We start from the raw sequence: 27,230 nt of genomic DNA, 5'->3' as shown, positions 1-27,230 counted from the left end.
ATAGCTCTATTGGTTCCAAAGGTTCTAAGCTATTGAGACTGTCTAGGCATTCTCTATATAAACCATAAAACTGGAGTAACAAGGTTTTTAGATTGTTGTAATATTATTATTGTAGCCATGTATAATGCTGGATCAGTAATATACACAGCATTGTTTCACTTCTCCCCTGGTGCCCATTGTCTGGTGAACATACACAGTCTCTCTTTTTCAAATAGCTCTGTTAACTGGTTCATGCAACTTGATCCATGTAGCAGAGTGAGCTTCTCCCAGCAGATGGAGGTCTGGGGAGCACACATCTGTGAGCTTGCTTTGTGTTCTTACCCTGTGAGAATTCCCTGGAATGCCACATAAGATCAGTTACATGAATCATTCCCTCCCATGCCCTGGGGATTCACTCCAGCTGTGCTGTCTTCCAGGGCTCCACCTCACTGCACACAGCAAAGCCCAGATAAAGAGCCTGCAAGGGGGCTCCCCAGCTTCAGATCCACACAGCCACCTCCTGAGGGTGGGAGCCAGGAGCAGGCATCCTGTCCCAAGAGACAGAACCAGTGGTTAAAAGGAATCATCCTTATTAAGGTATGGCTGTTACTTTATTGTCCAGTAAAGACCAGAAGTTCTGGCCATCATCTGCATACAGAACTTCAGAAAGTAATAACAGATCAGAGTTAAGGCACAAGGGAATTGTCAGGGACAAAGATGCCACATTAAGGATTTGGTAGTCAGCCCAAAAACCCAGATTTTTTAATTTATTTGTGGCTGAAGATGCATTCCCAAATGTTCCTATATGTCCCCCCCACCTCTGCTGGTAGTTATTCTTTGTATCTACCAATTTTTTTTAAGACATTGAAGTGGTTAAAGCATGTAATAGCTTCAGAACATCTTGCCACTACTCATCACACATAATAACAGCACAAACATTTGCATGCTTTGCTTTCAAAGAGGTTCCACAGCATCTGCAGACGCTCTTCTTTAACTTATCAGAGTAAATCTACAAGATGAAGATTGATTAAGAAACAACTGAAGGTTTTTGGAGATATTTGAAATCATAATAATCCTTAAACGTCAGATATGAAGTTCTGCTGTGATGGAAACATTTTAAAACACACTACTTGTATGGTGGTTATATTTTATTATTTAAGATTAATATTATTTAAGTGTATAATTTATACTTTTCATTAATTGTATTACTTAAGGTTCAGTCAACTGCAAAACAAAACAATGATATGGTACACAAGTTGTACATTTGGCTTGGATAATGAGAGTTGTTGAAATATTCTAGTAGTTTATTGGGCTGCTGTGTGAGGATTTGAAATTTTTATGAAAAATCAAATTTTCCATATTTTCATTGTACACAATCTATAAAAGCAAATTCTTTTCTCTGTTTTTTACCCTATATATTTATTTGCAGATAATGTTCTTTTACTGTGCATTTTGTATTTTCTTTTTTTTTTGGAAACAGTCATTTATCAAATAATGTGTTCTTTTCAACGCCTGTTTTTTTTTTCTTTCTCTTTTTTGCATTGAGACTTTGTAACTTTTCCAAAATATAGCAGTTGTAGGAAATACATTAATGTTGCACCTTTCTAACTATGATTTATAGTAAAAAATACTGGTTTGTGTAAACGCTGCGATGTTGCAGAAAATTATATTTACTGCTGAAGCAAAAGTGGAACTTTTTGAGTTTCTTGAGTTTTGCTCTTTCCGTAATAATGTGTGCATGGTGTTGTTAATGATAAATGTTACCAAGACGTATTAGAAAACAAGATAAATCATAATACGGTTTTAACTTTGAAAGTAATTTATTGTTGTAGGAGCAGCCAAAAAGGAAGTGTGAATTGTATTGATCTGCAATTTCTAATCTTGCTAGAAGTCAGGCATGATTCTGCTTGTCCACCATAAGGGGGCTACAACTTGTACATCTGTATGAAGCCCAGCCTCTAAAGGGGACCATGACAGTAAGGGTAGTACTAAACTCGTTCACTCTTCCCACACCCCTACCTCAAATAATGGGACTTGGTAGGGGCTTTTGTTTAGTCAGGGTGAGCTGTACTTGTTTAACATGGAAGTTAACGTGAAAGGCACCTAGGGGATGGGCTGTGTTGGCATGGGTGCCAATAACCTAAGGAGATACTGGACCTTAAATGATTCCTGATGGGGACCAGCTACCTCTGTGGTTAAATAAAAGTCCTTGAGCACTTCTGTGGCTGCAAGTGTGCAAAGGGTAATGATAGTATCCCACGATCCCTATTAGGGATTTGAGTAAAGGTTTATTCTAGATTTGGACCCCATATTTACAGTGCATTTTTTCCACTGCTGGTTTTGCAGACAGTCTGATATATTGGACGCTCTACCTGAGGGCACAGAGTAGCCGGTACCCAGTAATCCTTCGTTAGTGGACATGTTGAAGCTGTCCCTAAGCAAATACTTTCATGTTTACTCCTAAGAACTTCAAATTGTAATTATTAGTTTGGACATTCAACAAAACGCCATCATCAAGGAGTCCCCCACTGTAAATCCAATTTCTATCCTTCTACCTAGGAATCCTGAACCATTTTTTGTACTATATTTATAATACATAAATAATGTTGGGTGACAGATGCTGTCTGGCGTTCAACGAGTTTTGAAGGCTATCTAAGCACAACCGTATTTGCCTTGGGCACTACCCTAGGCTTGCCCCGGGGCAGTGTCCCAAGCTGCCCCCTCCATGGCAACCATCCTAACCGCACAGCGTAGGAATATGAAGTTAAATGAACTCAGATCTCCCATTGTAACAGCCATATTACGCAGCAACACAACACCAGGGGCCCTGATCACCCCATTGGAACTGACACACTAGGCCAAAATAATTTGCTGTATCTAGGTAATACAACTGATGCGGAAACATAGAAAGTCTAACAAAAAACAAATCATCTTTACTAAATTTGCTCTTTAAAGCAGATGATTTTAGTATGTTACACTTCTGGATTTTTGTCTTATTTATTACTGAATAAATCCTCTCAGTCAGCTAGATAAAACATTGAGGCCTTGTCTAACTACAAAACGCACATATTTCCATTCTTGAGAATGATGCTTTTTAAGTCCACAGGTAAAAGCAAAAAGCATAAAAATAGCTCCTTGTTGACTTAAAGAGTAGCTCCAGATTAACCCCTTAATGACAAAATGTTAAAAAAAATGATACTATATTATACTGTGCTATCAAAATAATATTTTCTAAAGAAAACCCTTGTTTTCCTGAAAAAAAATATAATGTCTGTGGGTACACTAAATGATAAGAAGAAAACAACTAAACACAAATAGCGCAGAAATGTTAAAACACCATTGTCATGAAGGGTACAAAATTTGAAAAAAAAAGTCTGGTCACCAAGGGGTTAATCCTCTTACATCTTACAGAGCATCGCAATTGCTGAGTATTATGCGCACTTCCATGTGATCTCGAGACAAATTAATGGTACAGAAAGCAGGGGTACGTACTACTTCTGCTGTTTAACTATTTTATCTCCACACGTCTAACGCACTGCTCCAACTGTAAGGGTTAAAATTGTGAGGACCAATCCTGACTGTGCTACACTTTCTAAAATGCCACAGACTACTTTGCGATTGCCTTTTTATTGATACATCACTTTAGAACTGTGTGAGATTGAAGATAATTATAGTAACATACTGCAATCCCATCACTACTAATTACAAATGAGTTAATCTCAGTAGGATCTTTTGAACTCCTCCACCTCTATTATAACCTACTGTTTAATGAACAGTAAGGGCTTAGACAAAGAAATCTATTTATTAGACTCTACTGTCTATAAAATGAAACTAATTCTTAATAACCCCAAAGCAGCAGCACTAAATCACGGGGAAGGATTGGTTTTATAAATCCACTGCTATTTTCTCTACAAGATTTTCTGCCATGTAGAGCCTTAAACCGGTTTGTATGGAGGTGGACACGAGAAATTATTTTTAAGAGTATATTATCTCATTAAGGGCTTTGGGGCAAACCACTGGGTGATTTTTCATTTTAATTAAGAAAAAAAACATTGTTCTCATTATAGAGACTTTTAATACTGGAAAAGGTGACACTTAACAACAAGTTTATGATGGATGTTAATGAATATTCTATACATATGGAACACATAGATACACACAATAACATTGTAAAAGTAATGCATTCATTTATTAGACTATTTCTGCTCTCGGAAGTGCTTAATTTTACAAAAGAGTGTTATTTTGTAATGTTTCCAATGGAAAGATAGCTAGATAATAACATTTATGATACTGTTATGGTTCTAGTGAAAGCTTTTCTGAGCTCCCACACTGGACCAATTCACAAATAATGGTCTATATTATTATAGATTAAAGTTATGATATCTTTAGGGGTTAAGTATAAAAAGTGATTCTCGTGCTTTCCAACATGATTTCGCAACATGATCCTACCCCATTGCAACCAACTGAGTAGTCCAATCATTCCTTCGATTGCCAGAGTAATAAGGTCACTTTTCAATTTTGACAGAATAATCATTGCCTCCCCCAGTTGTCGCTGTTTGACAACATTCAAGTTTGTGAAGTTCCAGATCTGGTAACTATAGCAATGATATCATTTGTTCACCCCAAGGATGAAAACCAAAAGCAATGAAGAATCTGATGGTTTTTATCTTGCGCCATCCTCTGCACAGCTTATTGATGGTGTAAGCAAGCTGTGCCGAGGGCAAGACAAGATCTTGGTAAGATCGAGACATGCCAACTCACTGAAGTTAAAACATTCAGAACCTAACGCATGAGGGAAGGGGTTGTAGATGAGGTACAATACTGGAACAAATTAGTGCAATTACCATAGCAACCAGTTGAATGTTCCTGCTGATTGTTCAACATTTATGACGTTTATTTTATGTGCAGCCTTAGCGTTTACGAGGCATGAGGAGTGCAGTTAACCTCCGCATCCATTGTGCGTTGCCCCTAATGTCTCATGTAATATGTGGTAACCAAAGTAATTTTTGGTACACAATAAAATATATTCACTAAGGTGGACCTTTTACTCTTGAGCATGAAAAGCAAGGAGGTTGCGGCTCATAGAACGTTACCGTTGGTCTCTAACATTTCTGACCTTTTAAATGTGAGACTCTACCCTGTCTCGTATCAAACTCAGACTGCCTCTTTAATAGGTTTGGTTGACTCCTAAGTTGTCTTTGCATTTATAGAGCTTTGTAGTAGAAGATAAAACGTGGTTGGACCACGCAGGCTTTCTATTCACATACCACATTTAGTCATTGTGTTGCCATAATACCAACATAATACCAACATTAGCTGCCAGCAGCACAACTCAGCAACAACTTGGCAGCTCACACAGATCCCACTAAGTTGCATTGACCTAGCATTGCACTCGACAGGGCGTAATCAGATCCGAGATGAGTTTACACGTCAAGTTCAATTATGGAGAGCACCAAAGAGGATTTTAGTAAGGATCGTAGCTTGAGTCTAGTGCCCATGTGGCATGTACTAAACAGACATTTATGTATATAGATGTGTAAGAGAACATGTGCTATACAGTTGCTGATCAGGCATCCTGTGAAGAGTTACAGTAGTTTAGGGGATTTTGTGACTGACCTTCTTGATATATTGCTTTTGAAGCGGCATTTTAGAGAATGGCAAATCAGCATGTTTTTGTTACTCTTGACCTTGTGTTAATCACTTTATCTACTTTATCATCACATAGCCCCAGGTAATACAAACCATGTCAGAGATTGATTAAAAATACGTTGTTCCAACATGTCCTAATTCACTCATTAAACCATCTGATGACAGATCAGCTTTCCTGAATAAACCAAATATCATTCTAGAATATTCCTATCCTGTTCAACTACATTGTTTTCCATTTATCAGTCCTTTACTTTTTAAATGCTCATTTTGGCTTTTGTTTCTACTTTGCTATTATTTCATATAGACCAGGGGTAGGCAATCTTCAGCTCTCCAGATGTTGTGAACTACATTTCCCTTAATGCTTTGCCAGCATTATGACTGTAAGAGCATTATGGGAGATGTAGTCCACAGCATCAGGAGAGCCAAAGATTGCCTACCCCTGACCTAGACAAACTCTTTCAAGCCCTACTCAGGGCCTACTCAGATACCCAGATCACCTATTTACAATTGAGATATTATAATGAGTTAAGAGCTGTAGCAAAAAATATTGGCTTGTGCTTTAATAAACACATTTTAATGGCGCATGGCAATGTAGTGTAGGAATATAGCACATTTTATTTCACTTATATTCTTCTAGTTAGAAAGGATAATTAATTAAATCATCATTGCGCCTCTTTAATAGAAAACTGTGATTAGAATGCAAGTTTCATTAACTGTTCATGAAACACTTCAAAATAATTAATAATTATACAGCAATTCACAACAATGCAACAACTATAACATATCAAGTATAATAATAATAATAATTTTTCTATTTTAGGACACTTATAAAGTACATCCGTCACGTACAAAATAGTAGGATACTGTGTAAACTTTTCCTGCAATGGTAAATTTCAAAGGAATAGATGAGCGTGTACTCAAGATTTTATGGTAAATGCTTAAGTATTTTGAGTGTAATATATCCAGAACATTAAGCTGGTGGGGGAAGCAGATATTCTTTGCACACTACATGTGTATCCATGTAGAACTTCCTGCTCAGTAACTTCCAATGGAACTTCCTTCCACTGCTTGTAGGGAAAAGACATAACACGGATTTTTTCTTTTCACCATATGGACGTATCGAAAACCTTTTCCTACACAAAACTGTGTATTTTATCTGTATTTGTACTTTTTAACTTAGGAAAGAAGACAGACACTTCACATATGGCCCTTTTGCACTCGATGGGTCCCTGGTCTGGAGCACTTTGATGTCTACAAATTGAACTGGGGTGAACCAGAGGTTCCAGATTAGACTAGTTTTCTCAGACACGAAAAAAAGATTTGTCTTGTGGCAAATTATGTTCTGGCAGCAGCAGAGAAATATGTGATTAAATGTAATACTATCTCCCCACTAGCATTGCAGATCTGTGCCTGACAAGTCTTTCATTATCACAGAAATAGTTTCAACTCTCTGACATGTTTTTTGTGGAATCAGCAAAATGATTTCCCTTAACTTGCACTTCTGTAGTGGAAAAGACTTGAAACGATGTCATATTCCAAAGAGACTGTGGGCTGCCTTTCCTGTGCGGTTTGGCCATCTCTCTGATACCATATTCGACGCACAGAAAGGAAATATATATTTTAGTTTTCATGTTTTTTGGCTCATAAAGCCAATCAGATCGACATATAAAAGTGAGAGTTTCCTGTCCGCCTTACAAAGGCAGCCTGAACCAATCAACAACAATCAGCAAATTAACAACTGGACAGAGATAACATAATGGTGAGGAATAATCATCCAGATCCTTATACTATGTAGCTTCTCTCATATAACCTGATAATATGAAGCTACAGTAGCTTCTCTCATGATTTACACATAATGCATCTTTTTAACATGGATCTATTGATTATTTTATTCCGTAAACAATATTACTCAATTGTATTTAATGTATAGAACTGTAGAATGTAGGATTTGGGAAAAGTGACATAATACTGGGCTACACTTGCCAAAGACTGGTGAGCGGCATATAGAATTCATAGTCCATTTTAAATGGCCAAATGCTAGTGGTATACTTGTAGTTTGGTATACTTGCGGTCAGTTTCATTACTAGTTGTTCTTGTCTAGCTTTTGTCAATCTAAAATATCTCATCATAAGGGCATTCAGAGAGTTAGATAAAGAGTCAGAATAGAGTGACTTGGCCAGAGGGAGATACATTACTCACAACTATATAATGATTATTTGGCAAATAAAAAAACATAAAATGTGGATTAAAGAAAAGAACCCATGTGTTTTTCATTTAAGGCATTTGATGGTAAAAGTAACCTCATCCTTCTGAAGTTCTTCTCTTTTATTTTAATCCTAAACAAACAAAAAGTTTCCGAGCTCATCTGTGTTGGATTTGCGCAACGAGTTTAAGCAAATCCAAACTGACCACAGCTCTGAAAATGAAATGATAAATGTCCAAGAACGATTCTCCTAAGAATAAGATCATAAAATAGCTTTCTATCCTAAGGCGGCCCCATGTCCTCTCTCAAGCAGATTATTTTATGGACACAAGAAAAGGTCAGAGGAAGCAGGGGAGACATTTTAATGCATGAGCGAGATTAAAACAAAATAACAGCTGGAGGCATGAGAAGGAGACTTTTTGGACAAGAAGATGAAATCATCTTTCATTCAAACCCCAGTCCCAAACACAGAGATGTATTGAGGTTGTGAAAGTTGAAGCCACACAGACCATCTGTGCGTTTATTAGGATTTTCCTCCCGGTTTAGTTTTCAAATGCATTTGAATTTTGCTCGGTGACCCGTAATGGAAAGTCAATACAAGTCAGGAACACTACAAAAGCAGCCGGAAGACTTATTTCTACCATGGATAATCCAAAGCAGGTATTTCCCCGAGAGGGTTAATGACCTGTACATTCATTGTAAAGAATGGCGGAATTTATTGCCCCGGCAATGAACAGAAGCAACAATAGTTAACTAGAATGTGAGGAACTTTAATGGTAGTGTGGGCTCCACAGGGGAAAAGTAAATTGCAAAACAGCACTCAGGGTGGATTTATAAATCACCTATGAAAGCATCGCAGTTTTTAATGAGCCCCGCTGATAAAAAGGAAATTTGCATAGGTCTAGAATATACGAATATAAGGTATGTGAGCTGCATGTAAACATGATGAATTATAAGAACACAAGGTGTCTGGCAATTGATGTCGGGATCCCAGCATGGAGGATGGGCATGTCAAGCATGCGCAACCGTATTCTGAAACCTCTATGCGAGTAGCACAATCTCACGCTAAGCCGCACAGAACTGAACTGATTCTTATGCATATATCAGTGCCATTATCTATAGGGAAACATCAGCTTTGATATCAGCTTAGCAAAGTATTTAGTAATTTAAAGGGTTAATCACACATAAAATCTACATATCACAATATATGTTTTTGATTGCTATGACAAGCATAATGTAATTTATGGGACTTTGGTGTGTCTTGACATAACTGGGGTGTAGTTAGAAGTGTGGCTCGGAGAGATTTTTATGAGAATTTTAGACCTATATCAGAAGAGTCGCTACCATATTCACAGAGTGTTTATAATAAGCTTGTCAAGGCCCCTTGAAGAATGAAACCAATGAAAGCGAGACAAATTTAAATATCTGTAATGTAATTTTGTTCCAAATAAATAAGTGGATTCTTTCTATTACTTATGTTAAAGATGGAGATCCATTAAATGTTTCCCCAAAACATATCCTCATACCCGACTACTAAACACCTGGATATAACATCCATGGTGTAAATGGACCGGTTGAGGAGATCAGTCATCTGCCTTGTAACTGGCCCACACTGGAGGGTCAGATCTCCCAAGAAGCGCTCGGCCCCCTAGTGTTATGATGGAGAGCTTGCCCCCTTTTGTTGACCTGCTGCTTTAGGTCTAGTCTGCATAGTCCAGAATAAGTTACTGTTACAGTGGTCAGGATCCAGTTAGTTGATTTCTTGTTTTGGATCATCTTTAACCCAGCTACAAATTGTAAAGGTTAGAACGTATATAATAGAATTCATTGTTCTTGTTGTACAGTGAGGGTCTCTGAAGGTCAGTATTCTACAGCCAAACATTACTTTACCCAGAAGAGTTGGTTCTACGTTCTCCTTACCTCTCTAACTAGGTATGATTGCTACACAGAACGCTTACCCACGGGTGTTACAGCCATAGGGTTACTGAATATATAAAATTGTTATTGTCTTCCCAGAAATGCACGATTAAAATCCTTTGCAAGTCCTTATGTCTATTAAAAATGATGGCAGTAAAGCAGTTATCATTGTAAAGCTGATTAATTATTGTGATATACGAAGACTTGATCCAATTAATATTTATATGTTCCGAAGGCTTTCTAGGTATAGTTGTATTTGTATCCTGTCCTACAATATCACAAGTCTTCTATATTATCGCTAAGCGTATAATTAGTGCCAGAAGGCTCTCTCTCTATTGCTATGGCTAGTCAGCTTATTCTGGCTGCTCTCCATGGTTCTGAAAAGGGTAATGGGACATGGAAGCCTGATAGCCACACATTTTCTCTCCTGTATGCAATCCCTTTTCCATCATCCTTATAAAAAGCCTCTCTGTTTTGTTTTTTAATTCTTATTACACTAATTATGGACTGCAGCTATTCCACTGTAAAAACAGACCGGTTCCATTAAGCCTTTAAATGGTTAGATGCTTGGGAAGCCATTATTCAATGAACCACCGCCATTTGCTCTTGATATGGAGTTCAATCTAAAATGAAAAATACTGAATGATATTTTAAAACTCTACTCAACGTTAGGCCACAGATAACAAAACAAGGTTTAGTAGGATTTTTTTTATGGTGGCTCGCAAAGGTCAACCAGCCTCTCAAGATGAGTCAACCTCCCAAAAAACCATTACACAACCCAAACAAAACAAAAATCATGTTAAATGCCTTTGCCATATAGCACCCTGCGACTACTTCAGACTATTGATGGCATAACTAACCTTGAATAACTAATATTAAATTAGGAAGCTCAAGATGGCTCAATTATAATACCATATAAATTATTAATTATACTGTATTTAACAGCATTATAATCCACAGTGCTGTATCATAATTTATTGGACAAGGATGTATGAATTTGCTAGTGGGTGGCTAAAGAGACTATTGTCTAATTTTTACAAGGAAACCCCAGCTCTCAGCAATATTATATCTAGAATATATCAGGTTGACAAAGATTTCAATGTGTTTATGGGGTAAATAATCAGCGTGGATAAAGTATTTTGTGGCTTACATATTACCGTATTGGCTCGGATATAGGCCGCCCCCGTATATAGGCCGCACCCTAAAAGTTTGGTGCTTTTTTAAAGAAAAAGTTTTTTTCTTTAAAAAAGCACCAAAAAACATGCTGCCACTCTGCCCCCCCCCGAGATATGCTACCACTGTCCTCCTCTGCCCCCCGAGATACGCTACCACTGTCCTCCCTCCCCGAGATACGCTACCACTGTCCTCCCTCCCCGAGATACGCTACCACTGTCCTCCCTCCCCGAGATATGCTGCCACTGTCCTCCCTCCCCGAGATATGCTACCACTGTCCCCTCCCCCCCCGACTTACCGGAGCAGACTCCCGGGTGTCTTGCGGGGCCGGCGGGGGACATCTACGCGTATTGCGTAGACGTCCCCCGCCGGCACCGCAAGACACCCGGAAGTCTGCTCCGGTAAGTCCGGGGGGGGGCAGTCCGCACGATGCGCTTAGACAACCTCCCGTGCCGGCACCCCCCCTCCCCCGTGGGAAGTGCTGGCAGGGGAGGCTGTCTGAGCGTATCGGGGAGTAGGATGCAGGTCCCCTGCACCGCTGCGGGGGATCTGTATCCTAACCCCGCTGCCTGTCCGGCGCCCGGGACTGCATGTCCCGGGCGTCGGGCGCTAGAACCCGAATATAGGCCGCACCACCACTTTAAAGACTTAAAGTGGGGGAAAAAAGTGCGGCCTATATTCAAGCCAATACGGTATTTGTTGGAAGTAAATATGAAGTCCATGCATTTCTATGGTAGAGCTTTTACAGTTTTGTTGAAACTTAGTATGGGCTCAGCCTTCAGATTTTGTATTAGCGTAGGAAAGCCCCTGGGATGGGCACAGCTCATATATATCCATATATGTGTGTTCCATTGTTAGCGGTATTTGTGTATCACGGTACATATACGCCATACGGTGTCTGCCATAAAACATATTGTAAAAGAAAAGCTTCTGGGACATGGTTGCATTTTTTTCTTTGGCTTTGTTCTTGGCAAACTTGGCAGTGCAATCAATCCATTATGTCGTGCGAAATTATAGCGGACAGCAGCATGCAATTAATAGATCTAATGTTATTTGATGTCAGGCACACGATAAACATAAATAAGTTGATTTCACAGGGAGGAAACAGACCATGAAGGATGAATATGGGTCACTGGCATTTTCATTTCCCCAGAAACAATAAATGTTCGCGTCATTGGTACATAATGCAGATGCTAAAGATACTCTTTAAACGGAAAAGGTTTACCTGTAGCTCATCAGCATTATGTGTATATCAATTCTACGAAAGTTCAGAGCTAAAGGGCCACAAATGGGCCGTCATTTTTGGACATCTCAGCTTGAGCACATGCATCTCTGTTAAAAAAAAACAACCCCTACCCCCCCCAAAAAAAAAACAAAAACCATGAAGTAACTTGTTGGTAGGGAAGAATATTTGTGGGCCGTGAGGACTGTAGTTGTATGGTGCTGAGCTAAATCCAGTTCTGGTCCTCGTGTTACTTATGGTTTGTAATCAGACTATCGTACGAAGCGTACTGCTTGGAGATACTGTAGATATCGTTGTGGTCATTTTTTAAGGAATAAAGCTATTTTAACAATATGATTGGACAGTCAGTGATTCTGCCCCTTTATTTTAGTAAAATAAACATTGTTGATTTAAAAGCACCGCTCATTTACTTCCCCAGTGGCTGCACCTTAACTACCACTGGTCATCGGTGCGCATGCTGATATCTTTTGGAAGCAGACACTCACCATCTCACATTGCACTCAATTGTGCTTAGAATGCACTCAACTGGCATTCTAACCTTTTAGATGGACGAGTCTATTAGCAATGAAAAGAGTGTCGTCGGATAATTGCAGTGCTTCTCATACAACAGAGAGCAACACTTCACCATCGCTCCTCATTTCCGCAAACAAAGAAAATGGAATAGACTGCAGAGAGATGGTTGATTGATTAAATTGTTAGTCACCTTTAAATCTAAATGTGCTCATTCTCTAGATGCAAAGGCTCATGGAATTAGATTATATGGTATTCAACCTAACAGGGGTGTAACTAGAAACGTTGTACACCGCTACGGAATTTGATGGTGCTATATAAAACAATAAATAATAAATAATAATTAATAAATAATAACAAAATAATAATGAATAAATAATAATAATAAATTGTCCTGGGGCCCCCAACTTTAACAGCTGGTCTGTGCCAGCATTGCGCCAAAACAACTTGTCTGTGCCTTCTTTGTCCCCTGCCCCCCCTTCCAACATACACTCTGGCACACACATGTAAACAAGCTTACACAAATGACATTCATTCATACTCACTAACACACACTCCATCTCTCCCCCACTTACACATACATACACGCTCACACACACAATTACACACCAGTGCGGTCCAGGTCGGAAGGGCCCTTTCTAAAGAATTTTGAACCGGTACGAGGAGACAGGAACAAGGGGTCACAGGAGTCGCACCGCCCCCCCCCTTATAGTTACTTGCAGCTCATCAATGCATGGGCCCAAAGAGCAGGATATGTTATAAAGTGATCCTTAGCCTTTGATATAGTTTTAATAGTTTTGAATGTGTCTCATTTTTTTTTTTTTACAGCACATACAATGCAGATATACTTGGTATTCCTCCTCGTTGGAACAATCTTCTCCTTTACCAGATCTCAAGATGCTGCAGAGGAGGTGAGAAACTCACTATCAATATTTTGCTTCTCCGCATTGTAAACAATCACAGATATCATTAAGTGAATTGCAAAAATTCGCACATGCAATAAAATTTGATAATTTTGATAAGTTGATACGTTTTGTGAGTTAATTTGCATTTTATTAACTTGGCCCAGAAGCCAGAGGAATAGGACATAATAATTGTGTTATTTACATTAATTACATTGAATGGACTCCGACTCTTCTTCATGATGGTGTTCCTTATAGGAAACAATAAAATAAATGGAATAATATGGATTATTTGGGGGAAAAATCATCAAAGGTGATTTGATGAAAATACGTAAGCAAATCTAAAGCAACGTGCTGTGTACCATTTAGGAACAAATAGTGAAAGCATCATGATCCTCATAGGTAATTCCATCATCTAAGTGCACGCTACAAATTTATTTTCATGAGAGAGTGTCTCGCACGGGAGCGCTAACGCGAGACATGATGAGGGAATTTACAAAAGGTCATTGTGAAGAGCTTAAGCTGTATTGAAGACCCGCAGCTTTGGTACTAATAATAAATTCCCAGAATTGTATAATGTTATAACAATACTGCCTCTAGACTGTATTATAACCGATACTAAAGAAATATCTCGGGTGAAGGCTTGTTGCCAAAGACAGGAACCACACGCTGTAAGAGTTAGATAATATCATAGATTTAAAGTAGGCCAGTAAACGTAAGTACCAGGGCACAGACAGACACAAAAGTGAGCAACGGTACTGAAAATGAAGGTAGAGATGAGGAACGAGGAACGTGCAAGACCCAAGGAGGTTCATAACGCTATGGGACACTAAATCGCATTTTCATCACAAATCCTTTTCCTGTCTAACCCTAAATTAAGTGCAGAGAGCGCTTATTGGAACCAAAAAAAAATAAAAAATCAGATTAATGACCTAATAGGAGGTTAGGATAGAATAGCCAGGAAAATTTACCCCTCCATTCTATCTAGATCTAGACCTAACATTAGAAAAGGTATAATAGGGAAGTGGACTATGTTTATAGCTCAATTAAAAAGCTTAAATGATATCACTTCCTATGAAAACCCTATCCTTCTGTCTTCGAACGTTTCTTTTGGCTGTAAATTTACATACCAGATTGAAATATGTTTTGCTGTAGGGTTCATGGGATTTTAATGTCCATCAATCTAAAATGTTACAGGTTCCCACTACCCCAGTAGAGGAAGAAGAAGATCCCTTTTACAAGAGCCCTGTTAACAGGCTTGCTTCATCAGCATCAAATTTCGGATATGACCTTTATCGTGCACAAGTGAACAAGTTTCCGACTAGCAACATTTTCATGTCACCACTAACTATTGCCAGCGCTCTGTCCGGTATTTCCCTGGGTGAGTTTTATAAATATAGGAGTAACGCAAAAACACGTGTATGTGATCCTAGAAATGCAGCTGTCTACATATTAAATACATAGATTTCATTGTGTAATCTAAGTGAAACCCTTACATATAATGTAAAACCATAAACCAGTCCATCACTAAAAAACATTCGTCACTTGTGTTATTATTATTATCCACTTAGTTATTTAGGTTTAAAAATTTCCAGTAGTCATAGTGATAAGCTCACTTTTTAAACTTTGCACCAGAACACTTTATAATAAATAACCTAGAGGGCCTAAAATTATACCGTTGGATGTTGCCCCTTTTTTTTCTTATATAAAGGCACTGTTATGATATTGTGTTTCATTCGGTATTTACAGGAGGTGGGCAGAGGACAGAGTCGTTGATTCATCGTACCCTCTATTATGACCTTCTCAGTGACCCTGAATTACATGCCACATACAAGGAGCTACTGGCAAGCTTCCACTCCGCTGACAAAGGATTTAAAAGCACATTCCGAGTTGTGCTAGAAAGAAGTAAGATATTCTCTCATAATGGAGTTTGAATGCAGTAATTATTACATAATTACATGTTATTGCAGTATTAGCGCCGGACTGGTGATGCCTTGGCACTTTAAGGCCGGCAGCCACCTGATGACGGCCGACGGCTTGATATGCACGGCTGCACGTCACGTCTATATGCTTTCATAGCGTGTGGCTGGGCATATCCATTTCGTGCCTGATATAAACTGCTGCCCCAAGGTATTGATGAACTAAAATGCCTATAACCCTTTTCTCAGCTAGTAGATGAATTGAGTTTAAGGTGCTGTTCCACCTTCCCTGCTGAATTTAACAATTGTGTAACTAAAAGCAGCATTAGAAACCGTGTACTGCTGAAAACCCCCCAAAAATGGCAATTATTTAATCGTGAACATTTTTCTCATTGATTATTTTTGCAAGGAAGACCAACTTGTCATGTGACGCAAAGGCAGGCACTGGAAGGGGTTGCAATACAAATAAATAAAGCTTCCTAAACTGTATTTTTTATATTACTAATCATCCAGAGAATAGGATAAAATGACACATCTCCTAGGTTTATTTCCTGATCATGCTGGAGGATGCAATTAATGTTTTGCCTCAGTGGAACAGCAGCTTTCTCTTGCCCCACCATGCCCCACCAAAATATATACATGTTATCATAAGATTGGCGGAACAGTTCAATTAAGCCCTTAAGGACAACGGGTTGCATTGTGAGCCCGTACATGTACAGGCTTTGTAGTGAAGGGGTTAATGTGCTGGGTATGATGTGTGCCAATTTTACTATATATACAGTACATTGACAGCACATTTCTGATTCTGTGATTAGGGCTCAGGATGCAGATGAGTTTTGTAACTCAGATGGAAAAGTTCTACGGTAACAAGCCAAAAGCTTTGACAGGAAGCACTCGATTAGATGTCCAGGAAGCCAACGATTTTGTACAAAAGCAGACTGATGGAAAAGTAGTGAAATTTTTTAAGGAGATTCCTTCTGGTGTTAGTATCCTCCTACTTGGAGCTTCATACTTCAAAGGTAAGTCTAAATGGACATTAATTAGTTTACTAATAACTATTTATATGCTCTTACAGGGTCTACTTGACGTCCAAAAAGAAATAAAAGTACTGTGTGTCCGGGACAGTTATTAAAAGTCAGGGATTTCACAGCTACCAGAGAACTTTGTAGTATAATTCTAAAAATAAAGGAACCATGCAAAAAAACAAAACCAATTCAAAATTAATAAATATATATACACAAACAGCAAGCAAGTGTATTGATTTCAGTGGGAGTGCTGCAGGGGCTTTGCGTAGAGACGGGCTTGGGGAGGTGGAACTGTTTTACAGCATTGGACCCCATGCAAAGTAGACCCCAATGTCCATTTTAAATATGAGTCCTTCTTCTTTCTTTGGTATACAGGGGACTGGATATCTGCAACGCAGGAGGCATATATATATATATTATATATAACATCTCATCTCTGAATTTAAACAGGTCAGTGGGCATACAAATTCAATCCTCGGGAAACCGTCCAGCGTGATTTCCACATAGATGAGCAGAACTCCATTTCCATTCCAATGATGACGGCCAAGAACCTCCCTGTGAGATACGGCCTGGACTCGGATTTCAACTGTAGGGTGAGACATTTCCATTCTCAATTTCAGTATTACGTATTATATCCGGGCTGGCCACCTAACTGGCTAATCTTCAAATTATAAAATATAAAGCTTTGGATAAACAGTTGCAAGCAAAGTATATTAAGGACCTCTTTAAATCTTCCATTTTCTCATACACAAAGACAACTAGGGCCCAACACATTTTTAAAAACACATAAATAAGCTTTAAAATATCTAACGCTGCTTTGTAAGCAGAAAATGCCAGGGCATTAGCACAAAAAGTATGGGGCATATTTAAAAATGGGCAGAGCGTGATGGAAATGGAAATTTCATGAGGGGTAACGAGAACTTTCGTGCTGGTGGGGTCTTTAGCAACCTCTGCTACATACAGAATTTTTATACCTATATACAATGCAGAACCTGGAGACCTGCATGTTGGAGATTTCAGGCACAAACTACTAATAGCACATAGGCCTAGCACATAGGCCACAGAATTATGTCAGGGCCGGGCCTGTTGCTCCATATTTCGCATTCCGACCCCGAACCTCCGTTTTTACTCGAGGCATTTTCTTCATATTCATGCCCAGCTATTTACTACACCGCTGCTTATATTTGTTAAGCTTTATCAAGGCCGCAAATTGCTAGCTTTTTATTATTTTTATAGCATAGTATGCTGTGTGCTTTCATGCACTCTCTGCAAATAAAATTGTCACATTTCATTTTTTTTTGCCTTTAGACTTTATGGTCGGAACAGTGCTTTTTTGAATTGAATAAAAGTACTTGGATTCCCAGTGTCACTTTATTGCTCATGGAATGTGTCACTTGATATTTTTTTTTGCCAGGGTTGCATTAACTGATTAGCATGGCAGTACATTGTGAACTGACAACATCCACATCAGCAATTCCCTACTAGTTCCTTTGTGAATACTACCACACAGCTTTGAGGAAAGAAAATGCTCTCTTATTCACATTTAATGTACAATATGTACTTGCTTATTATAGGCCATTACCAAAATATGTACTTGGTAGCGATGCTTGTAGAAAGCTGATTTTATTCTGTATATAGCTCTGAAAAAATAACCAATATGGATTACTCCAGCTATTTTAAATTGCCAGAATATGTGAAAAATATTTACCAGACAATATAGTTCTAAGTCTGAGAAAGAAACAAACTGTGACTTGAAAGAAAAAATGCATTAACCAACATAAAATAGAATTCTGCTAATTAATGTACAGCATATATTATATAAATAATACAAAAAATACAAGCAAATATATTGTTGATTTTTATTTTATTCACATTTTATTCTACCCTCATTTTAATAGCCTTATAGAATCTGCTGGGACTCTATAAAAAATAATTATAATACTAATACAGTACGGGAAAGATTTACCAAGTATTGAAAAATTGTAGAATATTTGCGTTACGAAAAAACTAAAAAAATATATGACGCCGTGAGGTCAGCTTAAAAATGTATTTATAAGGCAGAATTTCAAGTAATTGTCATGGACAAAGATAACAAGCATTTCATTTAGAAGAGACCTGTACTTTAATTTTTAAATTGATATTTATCTATATAAAGTGATGATTGATGAATTGGTTCTTTTTGTGAAATAAATGAGTGAAAGTATTATGAGATCTGCGACTTTCCATAAACATTGCACAATGTCACAAACCTTTTTCCTAAGTGAGTAACAGAAGTCGGCACATATATATATATATATATATATATATATATATAAATAACTTTAGTTTTGCTACCATTTTAACTTACATTTAATTAAGAAAAAATATTAATTCTATTAGGATACATTCATTTCCATGTGCACATCTCTCTCTCACTGCAGATTGTCCAGCTGCCACTTACTGGTGGGGTCAGCATCATGTTTTTCCTGCCCCTCACGGTCACCCAGAACCTCACCTTGATTGAAGAGGGCCTTACGTCTGAGTTTGTTCATGATATCGATCGGGCACTACAACCTGTCATCGTAACCCTCAGTATTCCAAAACTGAAGATGAATTACGAGGCAGAGCTTGGAAGTACAATGCAGGAAACGAGTAAGTTTTTTTTCCCCTATATAAGCCATAATGTCTCATTCTTCAAAGTAGCTCAATAACAATAATGAACCCAGTAAAACAGAAGCATTGCTTTTTCACTTTCTCAATCTCTCTCAATTGGATTTGTGCAAATGGACCAAAACCGATGGTTTAAAAATCGTTTTTTAATCCTTTCCTTTTCGAACAATTTTTGTTTGCTGCCCTTTTCAGTTTGGATGAAAATCAAACGGCTAATTTGTTTCATGCTTAATGTTTGTTTCAGAACTTCAGCCCCTCTTTGCATCCCCTGACTTCAGCAAGATCTCCTCCAAGGCAATAAAGCTAACCCATGTGGTGCACAAGGTTGCCATGGAGCTGGGTGAAGATGGCGCAGACAGTGCACCAAATGTAGACCCCAGATCTCGTCCTCACACAACTCTGGAATATCATTTGGACCACCCCTTCCTGTTTGTTCTCCGGTCTGATGATAATGGTGCTCTTCTCTTCATTGGAAAAGTTTTGGACCCAAAAGGACTTGCTCGTAAATAACGGCCTAGTGCAGTCCTCAATTAATGTTTGACTCTTGCCGGACTGTAACATATTGCTTTGCAATGTATTTTAGTTCTCTCAACAGTCAGGTTTTTAAATATTCCGCTAAAGTTTTCACACCAAGACTTCTGAAACATCTAGTCTTCCCTCCAACCCAACAAGGTAACCATGCCAGGTCCCACTGCTTTCTAAATTTCAAGGTGTGTTATAAAGTAAACCAAACCACAGATTAAGTAGTCACTTTAATTGGCTTTAAAGCAAATGGGCCACTTTAACTTTCTGTATATGATAGATGCAGGTCTTATGCATGCCATTAAAAAATGAGACAGAAAGCCCATATCCAGTTGAGAAAACTATGCCAAAGTTGCAGGGTTGTGTATGCTGCACAAAGTCTTCTTTTCAATCACAAAACCTTAAATGGTGCATAAAACAGTGTGACCGGATATTAGCAAAGAGTCCTACACTTACGAAACGGTGCTAGAGCTTTCACCAATGTGATATTCTTCTCTACCCTATGCTGAAAATAGGCCTCATTTTCTCCAAATGCTTTACCTTTACTCTTTGTCATTGGTACTGATGCCAAATTGAATAAAATAAAGTCACTGTCTGCATGTGACTTTTCCCTTAGTGTCCCGCTGGTTTGTTTTACTGGTATTTGTTCGAAGGGATGAGGCATCACGCTGTGATATTTCTCCACTATCAGCCAAAACAATTCAATCTAATAAAAGCTGTTTTATGTGCTGCTCAGGAATGATTTGTCCCCAGCTTTCGCCTCTATCAGGAAAATAACTCAGCTCCACAGATGTGATGTTTATTAAGATATCCAGCATCCTGGACAATCTAATTAGGTACAGACAAAGCTTTGTTATTTACACAAAGACACGTTAACTTCATAAGAGAGGCGTTTCTGTGGGGTGATAGGTCTATAAATAAAAGAAAATTTGTACTGGAAACTCAGTAGACATCTCGGTCCTTGTTCCACCTTTATACACAGTCACATCCCCTATGAATCGCTGAAAGCAGGAAGCTGTAATAGACATGTTCTCATTTGTTGCAGCTCCTGCACCAGAGAGTGATCAGATCCATAGTTTGTGGACAGAATTTGCTGAGCTTTCAGAATAGTTGTCATAGCATCAGCAACTTCACATCTACATAGGGAGGAAAAAAGAACCAAATGAAACTGAATTCTATTACTTATGCCAAATGTTGTTTAGCCTTTAGCTTATTAATTCCCAAGCAGAGTAGGGTTGATGATTGATGAACAGTGGAATAAACATCATACAAACCATTTTCTGCAGTCGTTTACAATTGAATATATCATACTATAAGTTTGGCTACTCTTACCCATTGAATAGGATCTGTGCCAGCTTGAAGAGCTCGTGTCCAAGCTCCAGGCTGGAGGAGCCGTAATGATTTTCGACAAGTTTAATACTTTTTTGAAGGTGCAGCGCTGCCGATTTCCAGTTACCTGCAGGACAAAACACACAAGATGGGGATTCACAATGTTTTGGCTCCGTCAGCTGCACAGCAAAGGTTACCAGAAACAACGCGTACCTTTTGTAGCTTCACATTGAGCAAGCTGATCAAAAATCTCTCCGAGAAGCATATGAGATGGGGAAAGAAAACGTGTTGCTTCAGACGAACATGACTTCAGTATCTTTATGGCCACATCTGCAGATAAAATAGTGAAATCTTAAGCAACATCTGGTTGTGTTAACTGCCTTGCAATTTAATGCAATTGTTCAAGTGCCAGCCTCTAAAAGGTGGTGGGATAATAATCAAACACTTATGATGGGAATTTTGATGAAATGGCCAGAGAGAATATGGGTTGGCCACCCATATTACAAAGCAGCAGCTACAAGGTAGAGTGAACAAAGCAGTATTCCAGTGTAACCGGGAGAATGAAGCAAGGTTATTTAGCTTTTACTGTTCCCTAGAAGAAAAAAAAGGACCCTATAAAGATCTAGTGTTTCAGAGTCACGCAGCCGAGAACATTATTTTTCACGTTATAGGGAAATTCATAGCATCACAAATCTCTTGTATTAACAGCAAACAAAAGTGCTAATACCCCCGCAATCACTACCTGTGCCTTGTTACCTATATGGTTATTATGCAGCTGATCTCTTGCCATATGAACCGTATGCTCCAGCTGCTGCAGCCTGACCAATAAGTGATCCCTCTTGATCTGATGAGATATGGATCCATTGGTGCAGGTTGCATTAGGACATTGTAGCTCCTCTTGTCCCTGAAGAAAAAGGAAGCTGGTTATGTTCACACATCACTACAACTTTGTTGCAAAGTGAAAAAAAAAACTAACCTTCAATAGGGATTGGCAAATCGCACAGCAAAAATCAGATTTTTTTTCTATGGAACAGAGCTCCTGTATACAAGCTTCACATTGACAGGCGAAGAAATACTGAGCTTTCAGTAACTTCTGACGTTCTCCTACAGCTAGACGCGAACTGTGAGGTCCTGATAGGCAAAAGAAAAGCAGAAAAACAGGCATAACTCAACGTAACACTGCTATATTCTATTTTTCATTTCCAGATTAATTTCCTTTGAGTGAGGAACTCTCCCACCAACCCACACACATAAAAAAAGGCTTGTGTTCTCCAAACTTCTCACCGTAGCAGTGAGTCACTTCCTCGCCTCTCCGGATTGGCCGGCTAGCTCGAACTACAGCGCACCTGCCTCGGAAGGACACATTGGTGTTTGGGTCGCAGGAATGATTAAGTAGGCTCAGAACTGGATACATTGCCGTGGCAAGCCGTGACCTCCTTGTTCTTTCCACAGGGGAGGAATCCAGTGCTAGGTGAAAAACAGGGCAAAGATTTACAGGTGTTACTAAGGCTTAATAATAAAAGAAATCACTATAGAAATAAGAATGGGTACTCAAGCTTGTTTCCAAACACTGTAAAAAATCAACTTTTTTATAAGAATGACCAGATTTGTGTTCAAGTCATACAAAGCACCCTCACTGCTGGTTTAAAAAAAATACAATACATTAGATGGAAAACAAGACTGACACATTTAAATTACACAGGTCAACAAAACAAGAACAAAAATATTGTTATATAGCCTTAAAGCATTACCCTCATATTCCTCATGTAGAACAGTCACAGCCTGTGCATTGCACTGAAGTTGAAAAATATGTCGAAGGATAGCAGGTCCGAGAACCCTCAGCTCTGGGTACGAGTCGTTTTTGGCACCTACTCCCGTTGTGACTGGTTTTCCATATAAAAGCAGTTCTGGAGATTCTCTCAGTTTGTCAACACATAGCTTCTTGCATAAGGCTGCCGCTGTGAATCCACATAGAAGTCTAACCTCCTCTTTGTGCTGTTCTACATGCGGCAGAAGATGAACTACAGCTTCATAGTTGCTACAGTACTTTCCATCAGTTGTACCCTTGACCGTTTGGTCTTGTGTTCCGCAACCTGCAGATTTAATGTCTTGTATGTGCTTAGAAACTTGTCTGATACCAGCCACCAGGACCGCTCTTAGCGCTGTTTGGCAGAAGACACCCAGTGCAAGGAGGACTCCTCCCAAGGAGCACTCGGCATAGTGGTAATTTTTCCAGGCATTGTCCAAGCATTTACGACTGCAATATTTAGCAAAACTACAATGCTGACAAGGAAGGGAGGCTACAAGTCTTTGCAAGCAGTGGTGACAGTACAGATCACAATTTGTGATGGTGATATCCCACTTAGAATTCTTATTCAATGCATCCCTGTCTGGAATAATCACACTTACATAGGCATCTTCCCAGATCATGGTCTCTCCCTGCTGAATGTCTTGAGAAGCCACTAAATGCCGTCCTTTAGAAGTGCTGAACTGAAGCGTTAGGGAACTGGAAGAATTTGTTAACCGTGAATTGCTGTTAAGATGCAGTTCCTCCAGTTTATCAACCAGGTCATCTGTACAGAGTCCTCTATTGGGCTGATCACACTTGGTGGAGGACGACTGCCTCAGCCTTTCTAAACATTCAGCCTGCCGATGAATAATTTTGTTCCTTATTCGCTCAGGAATTCCATGCTCTTTTGCACGTTCAATGTCCTCCAAACATGCCTACATGACAGAGGGAAACAAAAGCATTGCAGATAAACCTAATTGTTTGCATTAAAAAATAAACTGCAGTTTACCATCTACCCTCACCCATGGTGGGAAGGGACTAATTACACTTACATACATTAGCCTGTCAGCACAGTAGTTATTTATTTAAGGACAATTACTGGCATTAATGATCTTAAATGTCACTTGGTTCCTCCAATAAACAAGAATAGTTTTAATTCTTAATGGAATTAATTCATACTTATCACAACAAATGTTAAACTGATAACAAAGAATCACACTCTGTTGGCTGTTCAGGCCATTGCAGCTCTACCTGATCACCTTTCCTACTGTGATCAACAAGATTGTATGTACAAAAAAAAGGACTAAGACAAGGGTTGTATGTAGTAGTATGCCCTACAGTGAGCTGAGGCTGGTAAACCTCTATGCATTGAAAGCAACATTGTCCACATGTGGACTCGCCTTTTACTTTTTGGGACAGCCTATAGCAATATAGCAAACAAACTTGCAAAAGGAACAAAATTATTTCAGGGTATAGCTACAGTTAGATCAGAAGCTAAACAGGCATGTTATATGAGAAATGTTGGGATAAGAGGTCAAAGTATAAAACTGAAGGATCAGAGGCATTGATGTAATGTAAAATATGGTCTACTTCACATAGAAGGTGGTGGGTATATAGGACAGCCTTTCGGGAGATGTTAATTCCTCCTAAGTATACCTCATTCAGCAAGTTGCAGTTCCACAACAGCCTGAGAGCTATCTGTTAGCAACCCTATTATTCTTCTTAAAAGAATGGTAAGAGTAAAAGTATCAAGAATCCACAACTATTACCATACATACCAATAATAAAAATGTGATTTACAAATTTGGTCATGTGAATCAACAGCCTGCTTTTTCCAAGATGCAGCGATAGCCTGAGGAGAAAGCGACCAAATTCCGATAGGTGGTTCCTTGCGAGCTGCAACATAACCTCTTAAATTGTTTGAATAATCCAATGAGATTAACAACCCTGGAAACCATATCTAGGTCCTGAAAAGGTCAGCCTGTAAACTTGTACATTTTTCTAGTCCCCCAAGCATACTAGGTACATATCTAGGCATCTTTTCAAATCCAAAGCACTTTGCTTGCTCATTAAAACGAGTGCAGATTGTAGTTAATTAATTTTTATAGAATCTGTGAAAAGTCCAAAAGCACAACGGTAAGGAAAAATTTAGAAGCCTAGTGAGAGCTGCTTTGTCCGGAAGGAAACAATGAATGTTTGGAGATCGTTATTACTGAAGCTTTATTCGACTTTTTCTGGTCAACTCTGGAAACCCAAATGAAAAGGAGGGAACACCAAGCCAGATAAAAGTTCCAAGTCTGGTCAGGTGTCTCAGTTGTAGCTATTACACGAGTTCCCCATTTAAAGCAGAGAAGTTGGAGGTGTACTTCAGCCCAGGAGAAGGTCTTCTGAGAGGTATCCTCCAGATACTTGCTTCTTGTTCCTTCTAAACGGTTGAGATGATGTCTGCTACCACAGTACGTTTGTTGAATTAAAGGCAAAGTACAGTTTATGGCCCCAGTGCTCACCAAACCACCAGTAACTCTGGAATAGGCAGGCACAATGGATTCTTCCGGACTCCGTGTCTCCATCTAAGCCCATTTGGCATTGTAGAGCCACAAAATCAGAAGAAACAAAAAATACTCACAGAATAAAGAGAAAGGTGAAGAAGAACTGCTGATCGATTGGCATAGCATACTGCCATGTCTTCAGTGCCAGGGTTGGCATGTGAGATAGCCTGCAAAAAAGAAAAAAACTTCAATGCCTCAGAACATATTATATAAGCAGGTCATGTGCCAGGATAAAATGTAGTATCATTTATAAAGCCATTACTATATAAGCGATTGAAGGGCCCCTACATGGTAATTCTAGTGAACTTCAGCCAGTGATTAAACTAAACTTTTAAGCAACTATTTCATTTATGGTTTTAAGTCAGTAACATTCTCATAATGTAGAGGAAAGTAGAAAAAGACATTGTATGATGGTCCTACACCAATGATATTGGGGAAAAGGCATTTGAACATGATGCTATAAGAAGCTTTAGTCCAAGGGGCTCCCTCGGCCGCCTTTGTCTATCTGAGCGTGACTGGTTTTGAGTTCCAGCTGGTGCAGAACTAGAGGTCGTGTATATTTCATATAAAGATGTGAAATAATTCAGGTACTTCTATATTATCCAGGCACCACCTATGCACAAAAACCTTTAAGGTACTCACTAGGTGGAGTCTGGATAATACACAGGTATAAATGGCGCATGGATAATACCCATAATTCAGTTTTGAAAACCTATGCAGACCCTGTAAGCCAGACCGATGGAGTTTATGAAGCATGTTGTGTCATTGGGATTCAATGCATTTCCCAGGAACGTACCTTTGAATACAGAACCGCTGCAGCCGTGTACTGCTTTTTTCCAAACCTCTTATTTCCCTCCTGCTTATAGAAAAGTACAGCACAAGGGTCTTTCCTCACACTTAGATCACGGGACAGCCTGTCTAAAATGTCCTCTTCTGCTTGCCTGTGAAGAGAAAATAAAAGTAGGTTGTACCGCGTACGCTCACAACTTTTCATTATACAGTCTCATTGACCAGCACCACTTCCCCTTCTCGTAGGAGTCAAGTTGCGACCACTTCTGATGGACCCAGTCTTGCCACTCTTGAACGGGATGCTCCATTGCGGACATAAGATCGGTTGCCACACTAAAGTAAAGTTACAGATTCAAAAATTATTAGGCAGAAATACAAAGTAAACTACTGGGGGTTTCTACACATCCAAGAATCCAGATGTTTTCTTAGCGCCTAATCCGTCTGACAGTTAGCGGCATCTGTGTATCCTTTTGTAGTTGTCAATATTCAGAAATATGTGACGTTTGTTTTATATGAAACCACAGACTTTTAGACAGCCAGAAAACCAGCTGCAATAAGGATTTTAGCAGAATGAATATGAATATACTTAAAAAGCATTCCCAATGCAGTGTGACAAGAGTGCAGGGCTGCTTAACAGAAGCTCAGGCAAATGCACTACCATCTAAGACAATTATAGAAGTCACAGGTTAGAATATGATGGCATCCATAGCATCCCTGAATACATTATACACATCATACACCATTCCATCGGTTGCCATGGCGACAAGAACACTGTTCAATACTTGGATCACCTAGACTTTTACACATAACTCCCGAATAACACACTTCGGGGGAAATCGGGCACGCCATATAAAAACACCAGACACGCTTCTGTAATGTGTTAACGGAATTAATATTCCAACAACCACAAAACCGCGAATAAGCCAACTGCATTTCTTTTTTGCGCGACACTGATCGCTATCTGGCGAAACGCCAACCCCGTAGGGTCTGCGATACTCACATTATGCCCAACTTCGTGTAGCTGAAATCACGTGGCTACTTTGGCGACAGAGTGACGTTTGTAACAGAGCAACCGCCATCATT

At 39.0% G+C, this 27,230-nt stretch overlaps 2 protein-coding genes across 2 annotated transcripts; one reads left to right on the top strand and one right to left on the bottom strand.

Moving 5' to 3' along the window:
* Positions 1-419: 419 nt before the first annotated feature.
* SERPINF1 (serpin family F member 1) lies at positions 420-20,430 on the top strand. Its single transcript, XM_053457104.1, has 8 exons — positions 420-576; positions 13,503-13,585; positions 14,774-14,957; positions 15,326-15,481; positions 16,311-16,514; positions 16,971-17,113; positions 18,941-19,151; positions 19,414-20,430. The coding sequence occupies exons 2-8, from the start codon at positions 13,511-13,513 to the stop codon at positions 19,677-19,679; spliced, it is 1,239 nt and encodes a 412-aa protein (XP_053313079.1). The 5' UTR covers positions 420-576; positions 13,503-13,510; the 3' UTR covers positions 19,680-20,430.
* A 50-nt stretch (positions 20,431-20,480) lies between these two features.
* SMYD4 (SET and MYND domain containing 4) lies at positions 20,481-27,223 on the bottom strand. Its single transcript, XM_053457106.1, has 11 exons — positions 27,148-27,223; positions 26,358-26,480; positions 26,155-26,299; positions 25,436-25,525; positions 22,772-23,744; positions 22,305-22,487; positions 21,997-22,151; positions 21,777-21,924; positions 21,234-21,350; positions 21,024-21,147; positions 20,481-20,827 (listed from the first exon to the last, which is right to left on the bottom strand). The coding sequence occupies exons 2-11, from the start codon at positions 26,462-26,464 to the stop codon at positions 20,683-20,685; spliced, it is 2,187 nt and encodes a 728-aa protein (XP_053313081.1). The 5' UTR covers positions 26,465-26,480; positions 27,148-27,223; the 3' UTR covers positions 20,481-20,682.
* Between the last annotated feature and the right edge of the window lie 7 nt (positions 27,224-27,230).

The sequence above is a fragment of the Spea bombifrons genome, chromosome 2 (genome assembly GCF_027358695.1).
Source record: "Spea bombifrons isolate aSpeBom1 chromosome 2, aSpeBom1.2.pri, whole genome shotgun sequence".
Lineage (NCBI taxonomy): Eukaryota > Metazoa > Chordata > Amphibia > Anura > Pelobatidae > Spea > Spea bombifrons.
The sequence above is the reverse complement of the archived record's forward strand: the minus strand, read 5'-3'. Positions and strand labels throughout refer to the sequence as shown.

Coding starts and splice junctions, on each gene's coding strand:
- SERPINF1 (XM_053457104.1), top strand. CDS start 13,511: ATGCAGATATACTTGGTATTCCTCCTCGTTGGAACAATCTTCTCCTTT. Junction 14,958..15,325: donor TCTGTCCGGTATTTCCCTGG/GTGAGTTTTATA, acceptor CGGTATTTACAG/GAGGTGGGCAGAGGACAGAG. Junction 17,114..18,940: donor ACTCGGATTTCAACTGTAGG/GTGAGACATTTC, acceptor CTCTCACTGCAG/ATTGTCCAGCTGCCACTTAC.
- SMYD4 (XM_053457106.1), bottom strand. CDS start 26,464: ATGTCCGCAATGGAGCATCCCGTTCAAGAGTGGCAAGACTGGGTCCAT. Junction 25,526..26,154: donor CAGCGGTTCTGTATTCAAAG/GTACGTTCCTGG, acceptor TCTTTTTTGCAG/GCTATCTCACATGCCAACCC. Junction 21,925..21,996: donor TTTGCCAATCCCTATTGAAG/GTTAGTTTTTTT, acceptor CTTTTTCTTCAG/GGACAAGAGGAGCTACAATG.